The sequence below is a fragment of the Astatotilapia calliptera genome, chromosome 6 (assembly GCF_964374335.1).
Source record: "Astatotilapia calliptera chromosome 6, fAstCal68.1, whole genome shotgun sequence".
Taxonomy (NCBI): Eukaryota; Metazoa; Chordata; class Actinopteri; order Cichliformes; family Cichlidae; genus Astatotilapia; species Astatotilapia calliptera.
In genome coordinates, this window is record NC_137427.1 from 15,081,033 (window position 1) to 15,102,929 (window position 21,897).

General features: G+C 42.8%; 1 protein-coding gene across 3 annotated transcripts; it reads right to left on the reverse strand.

The window, feature by feature from the left end:
- Nucleotides 1-821: 821 nt before the first annotated feature.
- ubn2a (ubinuclein 2a) lies at nt 822-20,406 on the reverse strand. Of its 3 annotated transcripts, XM_026170490.2 has the most exons (17): nt 19,370-20,406; nt 18,439-18,555; nt 16,803-16,904; nt 15,850-15,960; nt 13,860-13,963; nt 11,728-12,280; nt 10,096-10,166; nt 9,669-9,798; nt 8,559-8,665; nt 7,921-8,031; nt 7,226-7,369; nt 6,870-6,920; nt 6,708-6,750; nt 4,695-6,182; nt 4,408-4,615; nt 3,122-3,190; nt 822-1,470 (listed from the first exon to the last, which is right to left on the reverse strand). In XM_026170490.2, exons 1-17 carry the CDS (start codon nt 19,670-19,672, stop codon nt 1,424-1,426), a joined length of 3,759 nt encoding a protein of 1,252 aa, XP_026026275.1. In that variant the 5' UTR covers nt 19,673-20,406; the 3' UTR covers nt 822-1,423. The 3 variants fall into 3 exon arrangements, with proteins under 3 accessions (XP_026026275.1, XP_026026276.1, XP_080158554.1); XM_026170491.2 differs by lacking the exon at nt 3,122-3,190 and having other exon boundaries at nt 1,278-1,470; XM_080302428.1 differs by lacking the exon at nt 822-1,470 and having other exon boundaries at nt 2,845-3,190.
- Between the last annotated feature and the right edge of the window lie 1,491 nt (nt 20,407-21,897).

Consider the following 21,897-nt stretch of genomic DNA (forward strand, 5'->3'; position numbering starts at 1 on the left):
CTTGCCCCAGGACTGGGTACTCGTTTTGTGTACCATCTTTCACGTTTTCCCCACATTCTTCTGATTGTGCGCATGCATGCTGTCTTTGCGTTTGTGTATTATCGCCCTGCACCTAAAACTCGCTTTGCTTTCTGTCTGAACGCACACATTGGGGAGGAAAACAAATATGGAGTCTCAAGTGACATAAAGAGCATCTACAAACATTCAAACTCCAGAAATGCACTGACAAAGTTGAGTAGAGGTTGAAAGCCAAGCGACGACTTGCACTTTTGCATTGAGCGTTTACAGTCCTGCATAGATCTTTTTCATATATTTTTTTTCAATACAAACTAAGGCGTCTTGTTATATTAAGTTGGTTTGAGTCAATAAGCAGATAAAGGAAATCAAAAATCTTAACATTTAAAAAAAAAAAAAAAATTCAAGTAGACTACAATCTTGTTTCTCCCCCTCTCTCACAGGCAATTCCTCTGTCCGCAAGAGGAGGCCAAAACTTTTTCAATTTAAGTCTTCTTTTTTTTCCAAGGAAAGGTCCAGTGTGATCGTTAACAGCACCAAAAACACACCGAGCAAGAGAGGGGCGTCACACTTAACGCTTGCTCGTTATTGTGAGAGGGGAATACACGTCTTTACCCAGTCATACAGAATAATCTGGAAAGAAATTAACAGTATATTGTGTTTCTTATGTACATACACACATTTAAAATTAACCACATCACAGTCTCTCTTCCTCTCACACACACACACACACACACACACACACACACACACACACACACACACACACACACACACACACACACACACACACCTTTGTCCCTGTGTAAATTACAAATAATTTATCAATATTAATTTAAGCTACTACTTAACAGTCATTTGTGGGAGCAGAGGTGACCGACGATAAACTTCTACAGACGATTCCCACGAAAGACAGAAAAACAAAAGTTCATTAGTCAGTCTGTTTCTTCTTTTTTCCTTTTCTGTACTGCAACAACGAGTCCTGTTACTCCACATGAGCTTAAATACAAATTATATTATGTAGTGTACTACTACTCTCATCTGTACCATCACCTCGCTCACACTCATTCCACAGTGATCAAGGTCAGTCATATGTAAACATGTTGACAAAGAGGAGAAAAGAAAAAAGGCAGAACAAAAACAAGTGTCCTCGTCATTCACGCCGTCTTGTTCTCATACCCGGTTTGTTAGAAAATACAGTTAAATTAAATCCTTGCCACTCGTAGCGGAGATAAACTCTTTTATGTCCTCTTTTTGTTTGTTTGTTTTTTTAAAAGGAGGCGAGGGAGCAACACCCCCTCCCCCCTTCATACCGCATCACGTCAGTCAATCAAGCCGAAGAGTCTGTTGGTGGTTGTGGCCAGGAGGCGAGGATGTGACGTCTGTCTGTCTCCTGTGCTGTTATTGTTCAGTGGGATTTCCTCTTCATGTCTCCACCCTGGCTTTGGTTCGCATCTGCGTGGAGAGGGCACATTTTTAAACAGCTGGACGATGAAACAGATCCAGCAACCTGTGGCACCAGATCACTGAAGGGCACCTAATGCACTGTTTCTCATATTCTGTCATACGTGCACTGTTAAACCGAGGGCAGTGCGTCTACATGCATCCCAAAAGGTTCTAAACACTTAATTTCAGATGGTTTTTCTTGGAGTCGCCCCCTGCTGGTTATTAAAAAGAATGTTGGTTTCAGGCACTTTGTTTCACTTTAGGATCGAGAAAGATGTGAACAGACAATCAGGTGGAAAACAAAGATTTTTGATTTATTTAAACAAAATCCAATGTGGCTGCTGTCAGTGACTGATAAAAGCTATGGAAGTAGTCAGGATAAGTCTGTCTCAGTAAGAGGCAGACACAGCTTTCAACACTCAGAAGGGTTGAAGACTGTTTCTTGGGCTTTACTTTTTAAATGTTTATTTATTTGTCTTTACAAATGGAAATACAGAGATTGGCAGATAGCCAGTAAAAGACGATAATATTAGCCTGCTAATAATAATCAGGTTCTCTGTTACTGGCTAGACACAAGCAGAACATCTGTTACAATGTTTAGTTTGTCCTTTTCCTTACAGAAAGATTATATATTACTAAAATGTCAGAAAGGACCATCCTCCTTAGGGTCAATCTGAGGTCCTTAGAATACTTGCTAGAAAGCCTGAGTTGAACTGGTGCAACAGGCTGCAGCAGAACGATGAAAAACATTGTCTTATGAAACATGAAGGGCCGAGTGTGTGGGTGGTTCTTTGGCTGAAAATGTAAATTACTAAGCATCTTTAATTCTGGCAAACTGAGGTACACAGACGACTGGCAAATTCTGAAATTTTGGGTCAATATGAGGTTTAAAATGAAAATCTGGCTGAAAGGTGACATCTTGACGTTATTTATATAATTGTGTTGTCTTTTGAGTTTACTATAAAACTGATGGCAACTGAACTGAAGTTGCCACAGGAAGTGGCGACAGAGACAAGCTACGCAGGCCTGGTCCCTGCGATTAATTAACAGGAGTTACAGTAAATCCAAAGTGTGGATTTGCTTGGAAATGATACAGGACGACCCAGGAACAACCAACCTTAGTAGGAAAAGACATTTCATTCATCCACCTTAAACTCAGCTTATCATTTAAAACGTGCCAGTAGCTGAATGCTTGGTTTTTCCTGCTTTTACAGAACACCTGTTAAATTATTTGAATCTTTTTTTTCCCCCTAAAAATAAAAAATGACTGCTGCTGACCTGAGTAAACTTTGACCTATCAGTGTTCGACCCTTTTATCACTGCATCCATATGTGAAAGCACCAGATAAAACGCAAATTAAACTTTTGATTAAAAAGGATCAAAAACTTCTAATATGAAAAAGGTTTAATTGTTCATAAGTCAACCAGTAGGTTCCAGTTTTTGTTTTTTTTAAACAGACTTTGCTCAAAAAACGACATATCTTCGTGTTTCTACTATGCTACGATCAAACCAGAGGCATGCTGAACACCAGATACACTACAGCAAACAGAAAGTTGGAGAACTAACAAGTAACAGAGCAGCTGAGCTGACTGCAACAAGTCAGCCTGACACAGACAGATGGAGAGGAAGGATGAAGAGGAGGTGGAGGGATGCAGATTACCTGAAAAAGCAAGCTGCAAGTGAGGAGGTAGGGCAGCCTGTGACCCTGACTGGAGACTCTTATACAGATCTGAGGAGAGATGGAGGGTAGGGTGGACAAATGAGAGGAAAGACAGCAACAACCAGGGAGAACTGGGAAAAGATGACACCGTTAAAATGTGAGACCAGCAATAAAAGATAGTCGAGGATCAAAGCTGTCAGCGAGGCGAACGAGTACAAAGGGCTGAAACGACAGAGACTGGTGCAAAAAATAAAAATAAAAAAATGGTGAGAACAAAGGAGGGAGACTGGTTTGTAAAAGAGAGGGTCATGGCAGGGGAAGCACTGCTGGTTTACAGAAATACACAGTGAACCAGTAATATTTAAGGAGTCCCATTTAGTCTCTTACAAAGCAAGATTATTGTAGTCAACTAAAACTACATGTGAAAAACATTTTAATTAACCAAAATAAAAATAAGTATTTCAGAATAAAAATAGAATATCCTTAGTTTTAGTTCTTGTTAGTTTGGTAAAGATGTTATTAAAGCTTCATGGACGCGTTTATTGAGATTCTGGATGTCTACAAGACTGAGTCAACTGCATTCAAAGAGTTATGCGTCTTTATTGTTACAGCTGTACTGATTTTTCTAAATCTTGGCTCTGACATCTGCTCTCCATACAGTAATAATTAAACAGACTACAATTGGCACTGAACATTTAAGTCCTAGGTGACTTGCTTCTTCAGTTATTGCACTGAAATTCAAACTCATCTGATATTTTTAGCAGATGCACCTTTGGTAAGTTTTTCAAAATCCTACATCGCTTCGTTCTCAAGTTATTGCATTCACAAACTTGGGAGTCCACCCTCCCAACCACACACCTGGTGGTGTCAGGACAATATCAGATTAGCCTTTTACGACTGAGGGGTAAAAACTAAACTGAAACAAGAAAATCTATAATCAAATCAACAAAAACTACAACAATTCTGCTACAGTTAGTAGTAAGTATTAAAATACTTTTAAAGATGCTACTAGTTAAATTCCTATATCTGTGAAAAGGTTACCAGAGTAACTCATTTTCTTAACAGAAACCGCCAGTATAAATCCTGTACCATCTTATTTTTTGTGTTTTACCGCAACCCCCACTTAATATAACGTAGCTGCAAGTTGTAATAAAAGGCAAAATAACTTCCTAAAGTCTAACGTGTTATTGATATAGGATATCAAAGGCCTTTTATTTTAAAAAGCACAGTAAAGTCTGTCTGTTGGCGATAAAAGATGCAGGTCCCTTAATTAAGAGCCCACTCACCCATTAGGTCGCTCTGTGCTAACGGGTATCCTGAGTTGGAGCTGGGTGCTGTGCCCATTCCAGCCGCCCCGGAAGCTCCAGGAGGGCTGAAATTGAGCAACGACGGAAACTGGAAGGGTAGCGAGACAGGCACCAGACCTCCCAACATCCCGAAGCCCAGGGGCAAAGCAGAGGGGTTGCCCAGGAGGGGAGTGCCTGCAGTCGATACCTGCAAAGGAAACACAAAATATATACAAATATATTCAAAATAAAACTCTAAGAGTGACTTCCCGTTGGTGGAAACTAACCTGTGAGAGGTGTGACGTTGTGGAGGATGTGGCCAAAGTTCCTGAAGCCACCCAACCATTTCCAGCCTTTGAGCCGTGGCTGGCCCCACCCACTACCCTCTGCCTCTGCCCGTGACTGGCTGAGACTGAAGGTGATTGGGGGGTTTTGTCCGGATGACTGCAGACTGTCGAGACCACTCCCTTGTTGTTAGAGTTGTTGTTGATGCTACTGTTGCTAGTGGTGGACTGAGGTTTCTGGGCTCCAGTGAAGCTGCAGCCGCCCTGTGTTTGTTTCACCTGCCCGCCACCTGATACACTGAAGGGGGGCCGGAAAGTTTTGGGGGTTTTGGGAGAGAACTGGTGTTGCTGCTGTTGGGTGGAGATTATTTGATGGGAAAGCGGATTTGACGGTGAGGATGATGGCGAGGGGGAGGATGAGGGTGGCGGGGTGGGGGCGGGAGGCCGAGGGGTTAGCTTGATGATGGGAGAAGAGTTGCTGCTGTGCGAGGACTTGGTGAGGGTGGCCTGCATGGGTGTGATGAAGTTGGGCTGGTGGTGGAGGTGTGTGTGGGATTTACCTTGAGCGGAGTGTGCGGTATGGGAGGTTGGCGAGGGTGAGGAGGTGGCCGGTGACGGGGGGCAAAAGGACTGCAAGCCATGGTGGGAGGTAGAGTTGGAGCGGGACTGAGGGGAAGGGGAGGAGGAAGCTGTGACGTTGCTGTTGACAGCGCTGCCATTGCTGCTGGATTTGGTGCTGCTCTTTCCCAGTGCGTGACTTGCTCCCATTGTTCCCAGTATCCCCACCGGGCTAGCAAAGCCTTTCTGATGGGGGGGCAGCAGCGGGGAAGCTGTCGGAGGAGGCCGATGCTTTGGAGGAGAAGGGGAGGGGTGCGGATGCATCTTCCCCATCACTGTGCTTGGCCGGTGATTGGGTGACGCCATGGTAACATGTCTCTGAGTCTGGGTTTGGCCCATGACACCAGATCCTTTGATCGGGCCATAGTGACCGTCTGCAGTCCTGGAGGCTAACGCTAGGCCTGCTGCCTGCACGTGAGCAAGGGAGGAGACAGCCGGGGACGAGGAAGAGGAGGTAGAAGAGGAGGTTGGTAGCGTTGTTGTTGGCAAGTTCACAACAGATGCAGCTGTCAGCGGAGCACTCTCCACTTTAGACAGGGAATGGTGCTGCGTTGTCTGTGCTAACGAGGCAGAAAGCTGAGAGCCTGAGGGGTAGTGAGGGGCGACGGGTGGAGGAGAAGAGGTTGGTATTTGCAGCGGTGGGGGAGACAAAGGGCTGTCTGTGGGACCCTTGGATGCATTGCTGAGGAGGGCCAGAGCGTGGGAGATGGAGTCCAGAGAGGGAACGGTCAGATCTTCATCCAGAGAGTCTGACAAACAGATGGGCTCCGAGGAGGAGAGGGGCTGGCGGTTGGAGGTCAGAACAGATGTGGAGGTGGGCTGAGATGGGGTGGAGGTCATGCCGAGCGATGGTTTGTGGAGCCAAAGGCCCTCCTAAAGAACAGGAGAACACAGTCAGTATCACCCAAGCTCCATAAAGAAACCAGAACTTATTTCTAACCGCTTCTCTTCATAAAGTACAGCTCCAACATTTTACCCACAAAACACTTTTTAAACCCTGAACGAAACTCATAGGTTCCTTCACACAACTCCTCCTTAACATTTGAGCTTTTACTGTGAAAAACGTCAGGAAGCGTTTTTGTTTTTGTTTTTTTTTTAAGCAGTTTAACAGTGGCTTTATGATTCTGTGTCATACCTGTCAGACCCTTCTGAGACCTCGCCCCGTGGCCTGACTGCACCGCCTATAAATGTTACTACACCTGGCTGTATAAATCCTACAAATCACTTGTTTTTTGAGAGATACACAAATATGATACAGCTACAGTTGTATTAATGCACAAAAGAACTTCAGCCAGTGGGCTCAAATTGAACGATTCATAAAACTGCTGTAAAATAAAAATACACACACCCTTTTTTCTTTTTGATATTTTGCAGTAAATAGTCTGAGCTGTCACTCACCTTGGGTTTAGCCTTGGGTCCAGGCACCATTCTCTTTTTCACTCTGTGTGGAAAAATACCAGCAATTATTCACCCTCTTCAGCTGACATTTTACATTGACGCTCAGTCCCAGTAAAATTCCTGCATGCTCAGAGTTACGGGAGAAACAAAGGACACACTTACAGGTTTCCAGTGAGGTGATTGTGAACAACAAGGCTCTCCTTGAACAAGATCCTGAGAAACAGGCAATAAACAACAAAGTCAGCCAAAAATCAGGGTCACTGACATTAAGAACGACATCACCGAGAAAAACGGAAAACACATTAAAGTTGGATACAGTCGGTTCCAAAGGTTCCTAATGTGGATGGATTACTATTGTTGAGGGTTTACACATATCAAATAGACTTAACTGCTCTCATGGCAGCAGCAAATTTATAGTACTTTGACAACATTTAAAACACAGTTTGCATACGTTGCACTTTTCCGCGGATAAGTGCCTCCTGCTTGTAACGAGCTGAACACACAAAAGCAGCACAGACCTGGTCTGCATCCAGCCCTTGGGCCACAGTGGTTTGACCTCATTCTCTAAGAAAGCCTTGAGGTAGTCCTCCACAGACAGAGAGCACTGGTTCTCCATCTCATAGCAGCTCAGCTTCACTCGCACTAAGCTGCACAGCAGGTTCCTGCACAAACACACACACACTCCACTCAATATTAAGGTGAAAAACAGGCTGCAGTCTCCGAGCACAAAATGACAGAAGACACTGATATGCTTCAAAGAGGCAGAGGTATTCATTTATTTTGAATTAAATGAATAAATAAATGTCTTTGTAGTACGATGGAGAAAATTAATGAGCACTTATCAGCAGTTTTATTCAGACACCATTTCTGACCTGTGGGTTTCCTCGTTATTCCTCACCATGCAGGAATAAAACTTTACCTTCGGTTTTAGTGAAATATAAGTAGGAAAAAAAAAAAAAAAAATGGAGAATGGTGAAAAGTAAAAGCTCTTTCTCCAGGATGTGAAGTGTTAATCCTGCAAGCTCTGAACGGACATAAATTGTTTACAGCCTGTATGAGCTCGGTTTACTAGATTAAACACCAGCGGTGGAGAACAAAGGGGAAGATGAAAACAAAAAGAGACGAAGAGAAAACAAATCACTCCACACAGCAGCACAAAGACGCTGAACGGCATCCGGCCGGCTCTTCCAGCAGGACAGACTCGGATCATTACCTGAGCTTGTCGTCCCAGACAAACTTCTTCCGAGGTCCCACGATTCTCTTTCCAGGTTTCTCCTCATCGTCCTCCTCTGAGCCGTTCTTATCGCCCTCCTCTGACTGCTGTCTGCAATAAAACACAGATATAAAAGTGAACATAAACGGCTTGAATAAACCATTTTTTCCTCAAGAAATTAAAGTCAACAAGATGCTTTTATGCATTTTCCATCCAAGTTTTTATATGCGTTATGCTTTGAACGTCGTACGGTAGCAGTATTCGGGTATGTATCCACAGGCAGCATTTTTAAGACTTCTTTTACATCAGTGTAAATAAATGGATGTTTCTCCCCTGCTATTATTAATAGTTTTGATATTATAAGTCTCCCTCCATCTCAACTTAACTGACAAACACAGCAAGGGAAAAAAAGCTGCTTTGCACTGACTGGACTTTGAGCACCGTTAACTCTGATCTTCATACGATTTGCATAGAAGACAAATGCTGCCAGTGTGAAAACGGCATCGGGAACTCCGATGACATGGGTGGATGGAAAAAAGATTATCAGGAGAGTTCACATATCACTTTTTTTAAAAGAGCTGTCCTCAAACTGCTTTCAGAGGACTGCTCACCTTCTGGAACAAAAAGGACTGACTTACTTTGCAACCTTAGCCATGCACTCCATGTTATATTTCGCTATCTGCTCAGGCATCACACTGCACACTGCTAGCTTCAGCTTCAAAAGTGGCGTCCGCAGTCGATCGTCCTGAAAGAAAAAGCAGAAATGGATGTAATGACAAAGGGAATGAGAGGTAGAGAAAAGAAAGAAATTAGGAGGAGGGAAGAAATTAAGGTCGGAGTGAGGGGAGTGGGGAAAGAGAGGCAGCAGAAGTGAATGAAGACTCAGAAATGAAAAAGTTAAGAGACACAAAAAAAGGCGAGAAAGGGGAATAATAAAAAAATATGATGGAGAGTTAAAGAGCGAGACAGAGGGTCAGGGTATGTAGATTTATTTTGTCAACAATCCAACATTAATGGCGCATGACAAAGAAGACCTTTGGAAGCCTGTTTTCAGCTGCAAACCTCTCTGCGCTAGTCTGCCCACGCTGAGATCCCTGCACGTTATTAACGGAAGCACCGAATACAGCTAGGGATTAACCGCTGCGTGAAAAAGGCAAACGTGACAGGGACGAACAAGGGGGGAGTTCTGGCGATGGGTAGGAGCTCAGAAATATCTCGAAAGAGCTCAAAAGAAACAAATAGAGTTAAATTTCAGCATCTCCCTGATGTGTTGGCTGTGAAAGAAAAAGCTAAAAGCTCAGAAAAAGGAGCATGAAGCTGTTAAAGGATCAAAAGATATTCATTTATCACAGAAGAGTAAAAAAAAATTAAAAAAAGGTCAAAACCGTGTCATCTTTGAGCAATCCAGTCCTTTGCTTTATGTCTCTACACTAAACATCTAACAGTAATTTTTGATCATTGCACTCTTTATGGGTCGTCTGTTTTAGGGGCAATTTTTGACTTTCAGGAAAAGAAAAAACTGGACACCCACCCAAATCACACACTGACCTGCAGGATGTGTTAAAGAAGGCCAGATTTGAGCCATGCTGCGTGGTGAGATTTTCAAAGCCCCTCCTGAATCTTTTAGTGGCCACAGAGCAATAATAAAGGCTGAAGAAGGACACCCCCCTCCTCCTGCACTCAATCACTTTTTAGATCAGAGTGAGGATTCACAGCTTCCTCTCCTCCACAGTAAAGCTTTAACTCACCTGGATGTTCAGGCTGAGCTTCTTCAGGCGTTTGAGGAGCGCCTCTTTGTTGCACGGCACAAACGCCTCCATGTGGGAGTAGATTTCTGAGCGCACCTCGGGAGGCTGCTCTTGGACCTGCAGCTCAATACTGAGAGAAGGGAGAGAGAGTCCAGATTGTCAGAAAAGCGGTAAAAAGAAACAAAAGAGACGAGACAAGAGAAAAGACGGAAGTGCCAGAGGAATGAAAGCAGGGTGATTGAAATGAGAAGCATGTCATTACTGAAGAAAATGAGAGACGGACAGAAAACAAAACACTTAAAGATGGCAGCAGCAGAGGTGACGAGGGAAATCTGCTTCCAAAAAAGAAAAAAAAGAAAGAAAAAGGGAAATGGAGAAGAGTGTGCTGGGATTTGGCTGACGGTGATTTAAAAGCTGTCCTACTCACTCCAGGAGAATGTTATTCATGTCCAGGGTGAAAAATTTCTTCCTGCCCTCCTGATCAAACTGCCGCGAAGCCTGTGGGAGAAAGGTTGAGTCAGCATAGAGCACTGTGCCATACGCTGTAAATACATATACAACACTGCAGTGTGCAAACACTCCTCTACCTCCACACAGCTATACATGACTCTAAATATAACAATAAACCTGTAAGCAATTATGGTTAAAGTGGAATTTGAGCTCAGCTGAAAAGTGTCGGTGTAACTTTAGCACAGACCAAACGACTAAAAGAACAACATGAAGAAGAGTTACACTTCCCAAACAACAGCATGATTTGGTGTCATTTTTGGCCTGTATTCCTTGTGTTTAGAAAGTGTACAATTTACTCGATCAATTAAAAAACCAAAAAACCTCACTCTTGCTGTGATGTTACTGCAGAAAACCTCTCTTCACTGCCCTGCTTCTTACTTTTCAGTATTAGTTATGACACCAGATTCAGCTGCAGTCTACACTAATAATGCTCATAGTCTGTTACTTCTCTGCAAGCCTGTGTGGCCACCAGCAAAGGAAAAATAAAATATGTGGGTTCTTACAGCGCCGAACACCAAACCTGTCCGTGACCTGAAGTCAATAGGAACCTTACTGTATCAAAGTCACCATATTTTTTTAATTGTTGATTCAATTCAGTTTTAATTATTAAGCACCAAATCACAACAGCAGTTGCCTCAAGGTACTGCATATTAATAATACAGAGAAGATGACAACAATCAGATGAGCCACAATGAGCGACAGTAGGAAGGAAAAACTCCCTTTTAACAGGAAGAAGCCTCCAGCAGCACTGGGCTCTGCGAGGGGCAACCATTGGTAAGAGCTGACTTCACTATAGCAGCTTTACACTGGGTGGCTTGCTCCTTAAGCAAACTTTCTTCTGATTGGCTGCCCCTCACAAACAGGTCTAAATAGCAGGTAAGTGAAGCTTGTGTGCCATATAAGGGATATCTGCTCTTTCTGACATCAAAAAGAGCCAAGAGCAGAAAAAAATATTGAAAACAGTGTTTGGAGCAGTGTTACAGGGATTACTTGGACATACTGATCTCATTATTTGAATCTTTGGCTATGTTTTTAAGTGCTGTCTGTGGTAACCGTGTGTATAGAAAATTTAAAAGGAAAGCATAATAGGTCCACATTTAAAGAAAATACTCCCCTCATGTTATCTTTGAATCAACAACAAAAACAAATATATTTTACCACTATTTTTATTTTTATTTCTCCCCTCTGGCTCAGTCTGCTCTTCTCCACCTCTGAATCCATCAATCCTCTCCATTGTTTTCCTACCTCTCCTTACATGTTTACCAACATCTATAAAAAGATGGGCGGCTCTCAGATATAAGAGCAACGAGAACATAAGTATATGTTGAAGAGGTAGTGGTGAGAGGTCTGCTGCTGTTTTAGTTACATAAAACCCCCTCAGGGCTCAGCCACATTTCTCCAACGCTTTAGAGACTTTTCTCTCCGGACTAAACAGAAACAATAAACATCCTCTGCCACTTCCTCAACTGAATGGCATTTGTGTTTAACTTCAGTGAAGAGGTTTCACAGGTAATTGCAGTCGCCCACTAACAGCCTACAGCTGACTCACCACCCGCAGGTCCTCGATGCGTTTAATAAGAGGAGCAGGCAGTCCATTGGGAAGCGGAGGCGGCGAAAACAGTCTGCTGGAGGGCCCCGGGCCACGCCCTTGGCCACCTCCTCCTACCGCTTTATGAGTTGGCACACCGACTCCCAGTATGCCATTCTCTCTGGCCGTCGCCATGGCGTGCTGCTGGTCGGTGTCCAACAAGCTGAAGTCCAGGTCGCCCAGGAGGTCCTGTAGCTCCTTCTCGTTGGCTGAGCCCAGCAGTGACATCACAGCGGGGTCCGAGGTGAGGTCTGCCAGTGAGAGGTCGTTGGCGGCTGTGTTGTCCTGCAGGTGGGTGGAGTTAGAAGATAACAGGTGGTTCGTTGTATTGCCAGAGTGGGGCTTGTTAGCCACGCTTCCTGCCAGGCCAGAGTGAGCCATGTTGGGGTTTCTTTTCCTCATCTCTTCCTTCTCGCGGGTGAAGCGGCGGAGCATGGTCGCTAGATACAGAGAGTCCTTTATCAGCTTCTTTCTCTTCTTCTTCTCCGGTCGGTGGAGGCTGAGAGCTGTGACTCTGTTGAGGGAAACGAAAACATGATGACTGCAGTGCTTCTTAAAATTTTCTTTCATTCAGAGCCCAAACAGGTCACGCCTACAATTTTCAGTCAATCATTAAAAATAAAGATGGACCCAAGCTGAATTTATTGAAGTGAAGGTCAGCGACGTTCATCTTTTTTCTTCTTGATGAATCATTGACCAGTTTCACTCCATTTCCCCCTGATTGTCTATGCTCCCTCTGCCGTGACTCTGTGCCCCACATCACTGTTTCAGAGCCACTGGATTACATCCACATTTGTATCCAAGACAAAGAAGAACTCAAAGAACTATCAAAATCAGAAAACTCAATAAAATATCCATGCTGGTGTCATTTGCAGTGGCAAAGGCAGCTTGCTCAGGTTTCTCAAACCTTGAATACAGCCTCACCTGGCTGATTTACATTCACAAACATATCAGGGACAAAGTTAATCAATATCACTTTAATTCAAAAGTTCAACATTCACAGAAAATACCTACAAGTTCAAAGAGACAGTCAAAAAAAAAAAAAAAACTTTCCAAAGCCCAATTCCTTATTCTCAAATCTTTCTCACCTTTACGCTGCTTTAACAAAAGGTCATGAAAGTTGAACAAAAGTCATTTTAAATTAAACTTAACCATTTTCTTGTAACTAGTTTTCATTAATGTAGCTTTGCAGGAAGATGATGCCCGTGCTCTTAATCCCACCTTCTAAGCTCTGATTAGCCAACTGCCTATCCAGCTGCTGCAAACAACCATAAAGGGGTTGCAGTAAACCCATCTGAATGCTTAAGCAAATCTGAAATGTGGGCGGCTGTTTTGAGGTCTGAAACCAGGCGAGTCCACTCCATTTTGAAAAATCTTAAACTCACCGGCCCACGTAGGACAAGGCACCAATAACGATCTTTTCACAGACAAACTGAGGCATCGACACGTGCTGACAAAGACAGATATGAGGCAAAAGTGTGGGGATTCAATGGGATTAACCTGCAGTCTGCTCTCAAAGGTCTGACACACATACACTCCCATATATAACATCATCCATTTAGCAATGGCACAATGGCAATAGCTGTGGCTATTTTTAGACGTAGTATTCAGGATGGAGGGGTGTTGGAGTATTCGGCATATACGAGCATAGATAATGGAGCATTTCCTAGAAGGTGGCTTGCTTGTCACAGCAGCTGCGAGCAAGTCTCAATAAGCACCCCTGCCTCGTGATAGACGTACGAGAGCGTCCACAGAAAGGCAGAGGGGTGTAATGTCACACAGCGTGGCGGTTTGTTAGAGGGGTTAAGAGCACACAGATGCCTCGTTGCATATTTGTGGTGGCCCACAAATCACTGGGTGTCTAAAAAGGTCAGGAGAAACAGCCTGTCCATATATACAGGAAGAGACATCTTCAGAATAAATCACCTGATTAGGAATATTTTCTGAGAGCTGCATGCAAAGCGATGTCCTTCAATTCAAGAGTTTTGGCTTGCTCAGCTTTTCATAAGCCTCACATTGAGCTTAATAATAAAAACCACACAAGCCCCGACACAAACGGACAGGGAGTAATATTACACAGCCACGGTTCTCACCCCTGTTTGGGTACTTTATTCTTCTTCGTGCTCTTCTCCTCCAGAGCGTTTCCTTCTTTCTTCTTCCTCCTCTTGATCACCTGCTCGCTGTTGTCATTCAGCTTCTGAAAAAGCCACAACAACATACGCTCATTAATTCAGATAAACAGCAGACAATGACTGATAACGAATTCGGTGTGAGCAGCGCTCCGTGCGGATCAGTATGCTCTTATTGATGTGTTGAGTGATGCTGTCAACACTGTATCTTGCTAACCCAGATGAAAAACGGGCTCTTGCTGGATGTTAGGACTGCAGCGTCACATGGTCTGATAAGTAGAGTTCAGTTAACGGGGTTTAGCTCAAAGTTTGAGCACCTTGCAGTCGCCCTGGGTCATTAAACTTGGTACGGGCAGATTTGTTTTGTGTTTGGGAAATAAAAAAATAAAAAAATAAAAAAAAACATTAAAAGCTACATTCTAACATCATCACACCAACATGCTGACGCGAACCAGGTATGTTTGTTTACCCTTTAAATTTCATGGCAAGAACAAGCTGGGAACCAGACAAAGCTGACGTTTCATTTCCTCTGCCCCGCCGCCCGCCCGCCATGTTTTTATGGTGACTGACATCTTGGCGTGCTGTAGTACATTTGCATTTTTCCATCACTCTGAGTTACGTCATGCATTTCGTTGCCGTCCTGATAACATGAGACTCGTGTCTTTGTCCATATTAATTGGTTACGGTACGGATTTTAAATCAGCCAATCAGAATGTGACTTAAGTGCAGACTTTCAGTTTTAATTGAAGGGCGTTTACGACATGTTTAAGTGTTTATTAATTAGAGAATTTTTTTGGTTTATACAAAATCCCCATTATTATTATTATTATTATTACTACTATTACTTTATAGCTTTTCACTTTAAGAGATGTGAGTATAAGTAAGAGAGGCCATCATTAAGTGGAAAAAAACAAATAAACCTGTCAGACTGGTTTAAAAAATAAAATAAAAATTTAAGAGCAGCCAATCTACAATACAGTACAAAGGATGAGTGCACTAACCAGCCCAGCGACACCAGAAGTCCTGAAAGGCCACAGAATTATTTCCATGGTCAAGAAAAAGAACTTTGCAACTTCTAACCAAAGTCAAGAAAAACTTTCAAGCTGGTGTTTGAATCATTGCTAAGATCTACAATCAAGAGATGCCTTCATGAACAGAAGATGCAGGAAGACCAATTTTGACTTTGAAAGGAAAATCTCTGCACTGCCTGCACACTTCTGAAAAAGAAGAATTATTAAATACAAAACTGAATGCCAAACGACCCACAAACAGCAGTAAGTGAAGGGGACTGCAGGAAAGGCCTAGCAGAGCATCTCAAGAGACAAAACGGGATTTGGTGATCTCCATGGATGTTAGTTTGTTCAGTTACTTTTGACTTTGAAAAAAAATCAGAAACACTTTAAAAAAGTGTCTGTTGATCCTTAACAGTAAATGCTAAATTTGTGTTAATCCTCTTAAATCAAACTTAAGTCACATCCTGATTGTTTGGTTTAAAATCCATTGTGGTGGTGCACAGAGGCAAAACCCAAAGACTGTCCAGCAGGTTGTGGACCTAACGCTATGTTGCAACTGAGTTTCTTTCTTTGATGCTTCATGTTTTGATTTTATTTGAATTGATTATCTGCACATTGTTCTTTTTTTTTTTTTTGCTATCAGCCTGTCAGTCACCAGTAAAGCACTGAACTGCACGAAACACGCTACAGACAAAGTTTACCAGCGGAGTGATCCAGCCAACTTTGAGGCGTAAAGTTAGTCTTTCTCTTTTAGGTTTTAGTATTTATTTAACAGTTTATTGTTGCATCTGGATTTTAATGGTGAGGGTGTATTTATTGTGCTGGCTTTCTTATCTTTAAATTAAGAACCACTGAAGGTCTTAATTTATCACCCTTTGGAGTCGAATTCCATTTAACTGACTCAAACACCGAAATATTGAAATATGCTCAGGTAGTCTCACCTTGTCCTCCTCTCCCTCTGATTCAGAGGCCGCTCTGAACTGCAGCGTGCCAGTGTTGATGTAAAATCCCCCCAGCTTTGTGGTGAGCGAGGCGGGCACCAGCTCGTCATACTGAGGAAAACATTAACAAAGGAAGACAAGCCTCAGTGTGAATTTACACGACTCTGGTAAAGAATAATGCCACTTGCACCGCAGCTGTCTGCAGCTTTAAAAACATTTTGAGTAACTGGTAATGTGTCACCAAGCAGCTGCTGGTCAGTGAAACTGAGGGTGTTAACTGTGAGCCAGAAATAAATAAATCAGTAAAAGAATCCCAATCCCCTCCGGGCCACAGATGAAAACAATTTTCCCATCATGGCACATATCAAAACAAAAAGGGGGAAAGAAATAAGTCAAACAGTGTGCAGCCAATTTGTGAGCAGAGAGGATAGCTATTTAAAAACACCAAGACAAATATCATATAATGGCAGGGAATCCATAAAAGAGCATAATTCTAGCTATTACAGCCAGACAGAGAGTGACATCCTCCGAATACTGAGTTATAAACACTGAGACAACAACAACAACGTATTCCTGTTTGGACACAAGGAGCACGGACGTCTTCATGAGTCATGAGGACTGTTTTAGACTGCAGTCTCAGGTTGGTTTAATAAAGGACAACTGTCTATCTTTAGAAGTGCCACTGAACGTACAGTTTGGAAACATCAAGGCAGGAAATAAATATTTAACCACAGAGGGATAATGTCTACCTCCACACATCGAGACCAAACAGCAGCAGTTCAGGAGCGTAACGAGGACATCAAATAAATCAGCAGATAATAAGGGAGCGAGGAGACTAGCATGCCACATTATTATAGAGACAAACTCAGACACTCCACTACATGAAAGTCTTAGAAAACAGACACACGAGAGGGAAAAAACACCTCGTTAGTCATGAAGAAAGGAATACTCACAGCCTCAGAGTTGTCTATAAAGGGGTCTGTCTCATCGTAGCCAAACCCAATATCGATCAGATCTTGCATTCGATCCTTCCTCTTCTTCTTCCCCACGTTCCCCTAAAACGTTTCTCATAGAATTTAATTTTCATTTACAAGCAGAACACAACAGTTTTCTTCTCTGTAATCCTCACATAACCCAAAACCATAAAACATTAGCACAGTGAGAACTGAGGAAATATTTGTAATACTTTTGTTTTTGGGACGTTTGGCGCTCTGATGAGTGCAAACAAACACACTTGGACCCCCACAGAAACAAATCCAGTCTGATGGATAAATCACTTCACCTAATTATTTTAAAAATTAAAAATAACAAAATCAACGGATAATTTGTCTTTTAAGTTACTTAAAGATATATGGCACAAACAGTAATAAGCATGAATATTTCTGTACAGTTTATTGCTTAAATATGAAATATCTGCCACAAAGACCCTGTAGTGCTGAAACCTTAGATAGAAGCAACAATTCACTCGAGGTTTGACAGTTTTTTCATTACAAAACAAGAGTCTGGAAATACCAAGCATCCCATAAAACTTTTGGAAATAAGTGTAGCTTAACTTAAACTTAAAAACCATAAGTTATTAAAACTAACACTAATATGTTTAACTAATAAAAATTAGTGACCATCAGCTTATTGGCACACACATATCTGTGCGTGAGCCGTTGAGCTACAGAGCAAGAAAAACATTATTAAAGTGGACTTATGCACGAAAACTTATTTACACTACTGAAAGAACACTTTGCTATCCATAAGTCATAAATTTAATGTTAATACCTCAAAACTTCAACTCTGCAATTCAAAATGTCATTAATTTCTTCTAAGTTTAGAAAACCCACCTGGACATTTTAGGTAACAACCTGAAATTTTGATTTATACATGTTAAACGTTTATTTCAGTGGCTTGAACAAGCTTTGATTTCCAGAAAACTAATTTTCAGATCCATATTTTTAGCGCTAGAGTGTAGAGTAGCTTAGCATGATTCGCAGCTCAAAATAATCTTTGCTTATCCTTCCCACTTCCCTTAACCCAGTGGTCCTCAAACATATTCTGACATTCAGCAGCCAGACAGTTTGTGCTCCACACCACAATTTTTATTAATCAGTAATATTTAAAAAAAATCCAAGATTTTTTGTTAAATTAAAGGTCAATGGAGTAGGATCAGCAAGCTCTTTGGTTTTTCTTAATAAATAAATAAATAATTAATAATCACAATCATTCACTTCATATTTGTCACTTGGTTACCAGCTATACAGCCCATTGTTCAAGAACCACTGCTTTAAGTCGGCTTTCTTCTGATTGGCTGTCATTGACAATCAAAAGGTTTGAACCTCAGGTGGGTGGAGCTTCTGTCCCCACAGAGTTGTGTGGCTAAGGTGACCACAGTAGTTTACAGACACGTGATTTTATGAAACCTGTCCACATTTAATATCAATGTCCATGACTGTACGAGCAGACAGTATAATGAGGCCCTTTAACATTATTTAGAAACCACCACTAATTTAAAGATTTACTTTTCAGCTGTGAAATTTGATCCTCATTGAAAAATCCTACAACAAACATGGAATTTTAAAAAAAATTAATCAAACCACTCACATATTTATTTTCAAACTTCTTAGCCAGGGCTTCAACCTGGAGCCGCTCTCTCTCCTCATCATTGAAGGGGTCATCGGGATTGCGGGCTGAAGTCAAACTTGGAGCATTATTCTTTGCCTGGAAGAAAATTTGAACAACAAAACAGTGAACAGGAATGATCGGACCCCTGGGGCAAAGTCAAACAGTTGCAGTGACTCAGTCCAATCAGAAATGTATCAACATATTATCACAGCAGCCTTAAATAAGTGAACAGCTGCAAGTGAGTGCTGGTACAAATGCTCAAAATATTCCCAACACGGTGCTGGCAGGAATACTGTTTGGCCCCGAGTAAGAAATATTTAATTAACTTTTGGTTTATAAGCAGAAACCAGATGATCCAGATGTGCACAGATTGACAATGTGGCGAGCTTGTCTTTGATCTCACTGCTGACATTTGCCTCACTCCCATGTTACATCCTGGTACTTCCATCAGCAATGCTCTCTCATCTATCTATCAGCCGCTGCCAGAGGGCCAAACTGCATGTGGCATTTCCAAGTGCTGTAATGGCTGTGTGACTGGGCTGTTGCTGGGCAAGCCTGAGTGGAAAGGACACAGGTAGCAAAGCAGCACAAGACCAGCTTCATCCCTCTCTACATGTGGAAGAGAGGCGGGGGAGGAGGTCTCCCAGCCCTCTGATTTAAAAAGCTAGAATCTGTGAGAGCTCAGCAGAAGTTGGACGTGTTGGATTAAAAAAAGAAGATGAAGAAATGCTGCTCTCTTTTGTGCTGGTCAGTTTCAACCACGCTATGCCATCGAAACACAAGGTGCACCCCCCTCTCCAGCTAACTTAGCAAACAAGTCCACACAAACACTTCCAAGAGCGATAAATTAACTCCGGCTCCACTCTCTCTCCCCCGGCCTCGTAATGCTGCTTAAACTCGGAGATCCTACCTGGAGGTTCTGGATGAGTTCCCCGTAATTAAACTCGGCGGACGAGCGGTCGTCAGGCTCGGACAGGGGCAGGTTTAGCCTCACGGTCGCCCTCTTTTCGGCTGCAGCCTTGTCCCTGTCGCCGGTTTTAACGAGGCGACCGTTGCTGGCGGCACCTCCTGCCCCGGTCGCTGCCTCGACCTCCCCGGCTCTGTCGAAGTTGAAGTCGGCCTCATCCTCCAGCCGCCGTTTCCTGGACTCCGCGGCGGCTCCAGCTGTGAAGGCCGAGAGGGTGACAAACTGCACTTTTCTCGGTTCGGCCATTTGGATGAGCTGCCTGCCTGAACCTCGCTCCGGACAGACAGCGACAGCGAGGAGAAGAGCTACTTCGCGAAACTACTCCAAATTGGTGGATTGAAGGCGGTTTCGCGGAGCTCCGACGGCTGCTCGGTGCCTACGCGGACGTTACAGCCTCCTCCGCGGCATACGGATTAAACTCCAGGGGATGCGACGCTCGGGGAAAAGTTGTTTTTTCGGCAGCTACTCGCATCCTCGATTTGCTATGGGACTGAGACATTCACAGGAGCCATCTTGGGTTTCGGGAGTAAATAAAAATCAGAAGAGAGAGGGGTCGCTGCGCCTGCGCGTACGCACTAAACGGAAGCACAGTGCCACAGGGGGGTCATCGTGTCCAATCAGCGCGTGGCCCGATCCTAAACCCGCCTCTGTCACAACAGGCTATAATCACAACACCATCAGTACAATAATGACCTTTATAAAGTGTGTGAGTGAAGGACAGGCTGTGTGGGGACTCTGACCGCGTGCCGTGTGCCGTGTTTGAATCCACAGCTCTCACCTGGACCTTTTCATTTAGTCTATTCAGGGGAAAAAAACGCTGAATCGTGCATTCTTGCACGCGCTCACTCTCAAACATCAAATCGTAAAAGGGAAGAAGGCGAGCCAGATGATTGGCTGCTTCAGATAACCATCCTAAACCAGCTGATTTATCCACCTGTTGATGCACACTGTAAGCAGAATCCCAATAAAACGCGTGTTCACATATACTCTAAGAAAAGTATTTTCCCCCTTCCTGTCAAAGATAAGAGTAAATCTAAAATGCAGTTTTTAAATTATGATTTAATTTATCAAGGGGCCCTGTGTGGAAAAAGTAACTCCCCCCTAGTCAAAGGCCACTCCAAAACTAAAACTAAAATAATGTGGGCCATGATTCCTCCACAATGATGAGAAGCATTTATTGCCAGAAACACTAGACTGCAGTTCTTGCTGCCAAGGGTGGCACGAACAGGTATTAGGTTTAGGGCAGGGATACTTTGTCACACATGCCAGGTAGGTTTAGCTTTTAAAATATGTTTGATGAGCTGAAACACGTAAGTGTGACAAATATGGGGGGAAAGTAGATAAAGTAGATAAACTGTTTCAGGCCTAAAGAATCCAGGTGAAAAGAAAAAGTTCAATCATATACATATTTATTTTGTAGGTTTGGCTTCAGCCAAATTCCTCATAAGGAGTCACTGTGAGATGAAGTCAGAGTTTGAAAAATATTCTTTGCCTAAATAATAAAACTGTAAATAAATGAACACCTTTTAAATCAAGGCTTTGTGTCTTCAACCTCTTAACCCTGTAATCCTGTATGCTTTTCCTGCATGTTTTAATCTTTTCGTTAATTTTTAGCATGACTATAATATTTATAGTTTTATATTTCTCTGCCTGTGAAGCACACTGAATTGTCTTTTGTCCTATACAAATATATTCGACTTGAATTGTCTTTCACATCAACACAATCAGCCTCTGCAGGGTAAAGGTGTGGTATGGCTTATGCAAATGGAAAACTTTTTATTTGAATGCAATCTTTCAAAGTCTCACTAAGTAAATGCAGTAAAGAGTAAAGTTTTTGTTCTTATACAGCAGTGTTTGTACTCTTCTGTAATCTCTGATAGCTGTTAAAGCTGTTAATTCAGCTGCTTTTCTGTCTGCTAGTCATCTCTGGCTTTCCACAGGGATGCCCCCGTAGATGTGCACATTAGTTTGTGATCAACACCTCTCACATCTATCTTAATAAGTTTTTTGACTTGACTTGACATGTGGTCACATTTGTAAACTACAGCCAATCAAAATCTATGACAAAGTCTACCTACGACAGGGGGGTTAGGGATAAAAATGCACACGGTTACTGCATGGAAACCACGTCTCAATTAGCCTGCTGCAAACCCCCCGGGTAAAAGTTTGTTCCCAGGTCCCTGTCAGCCCCTCCCCACTTTTCTCACTCTGTATTGGAGGGGGTTGGGTGGTGGTCCTGATAGATTGCTTTGTAAAATTTGCAACTGAAATGGCACCTCGCTGGTTTTCACAGAGACCAGTTCAATGGTCACTGGTTTCATTTTGTGCTCTGTTTAGAGGGAGTAGCCCTGATTTTGTCATTCTGGTCGAGATGGATCTGAAAATCATCACAGGCACAGAATAAAAGAAGAGTATGTTTAACCAACTGAAAGTAGCTTAGCAGCCCGACAACAGGCGAGGACTCGAACCTT

Coding starts and splice junctions, on each gene's coding strand:
- ubn2a (XM_080302428.1), bottom strand. CDS start 19,672: ATGGCCGAACCGAGAAAAGTGCAGTTTGTCACCCTCTCGGCCTTCACA. Junction 6,183..6,707: donor GACCCAAGGCTAAACCCAAG/GTGAGTGACAGC, acceptor CCTGTTCTTTAG/GAGGGCCTTTGGCTCCACAA. Junction 4,616..4,694: donor CAACGTCACACCTCTCACAG/GTTAGTTTCCAC, acceptor TTTCCTTTGCAG/GTATCGACTGCAGGCACTCC.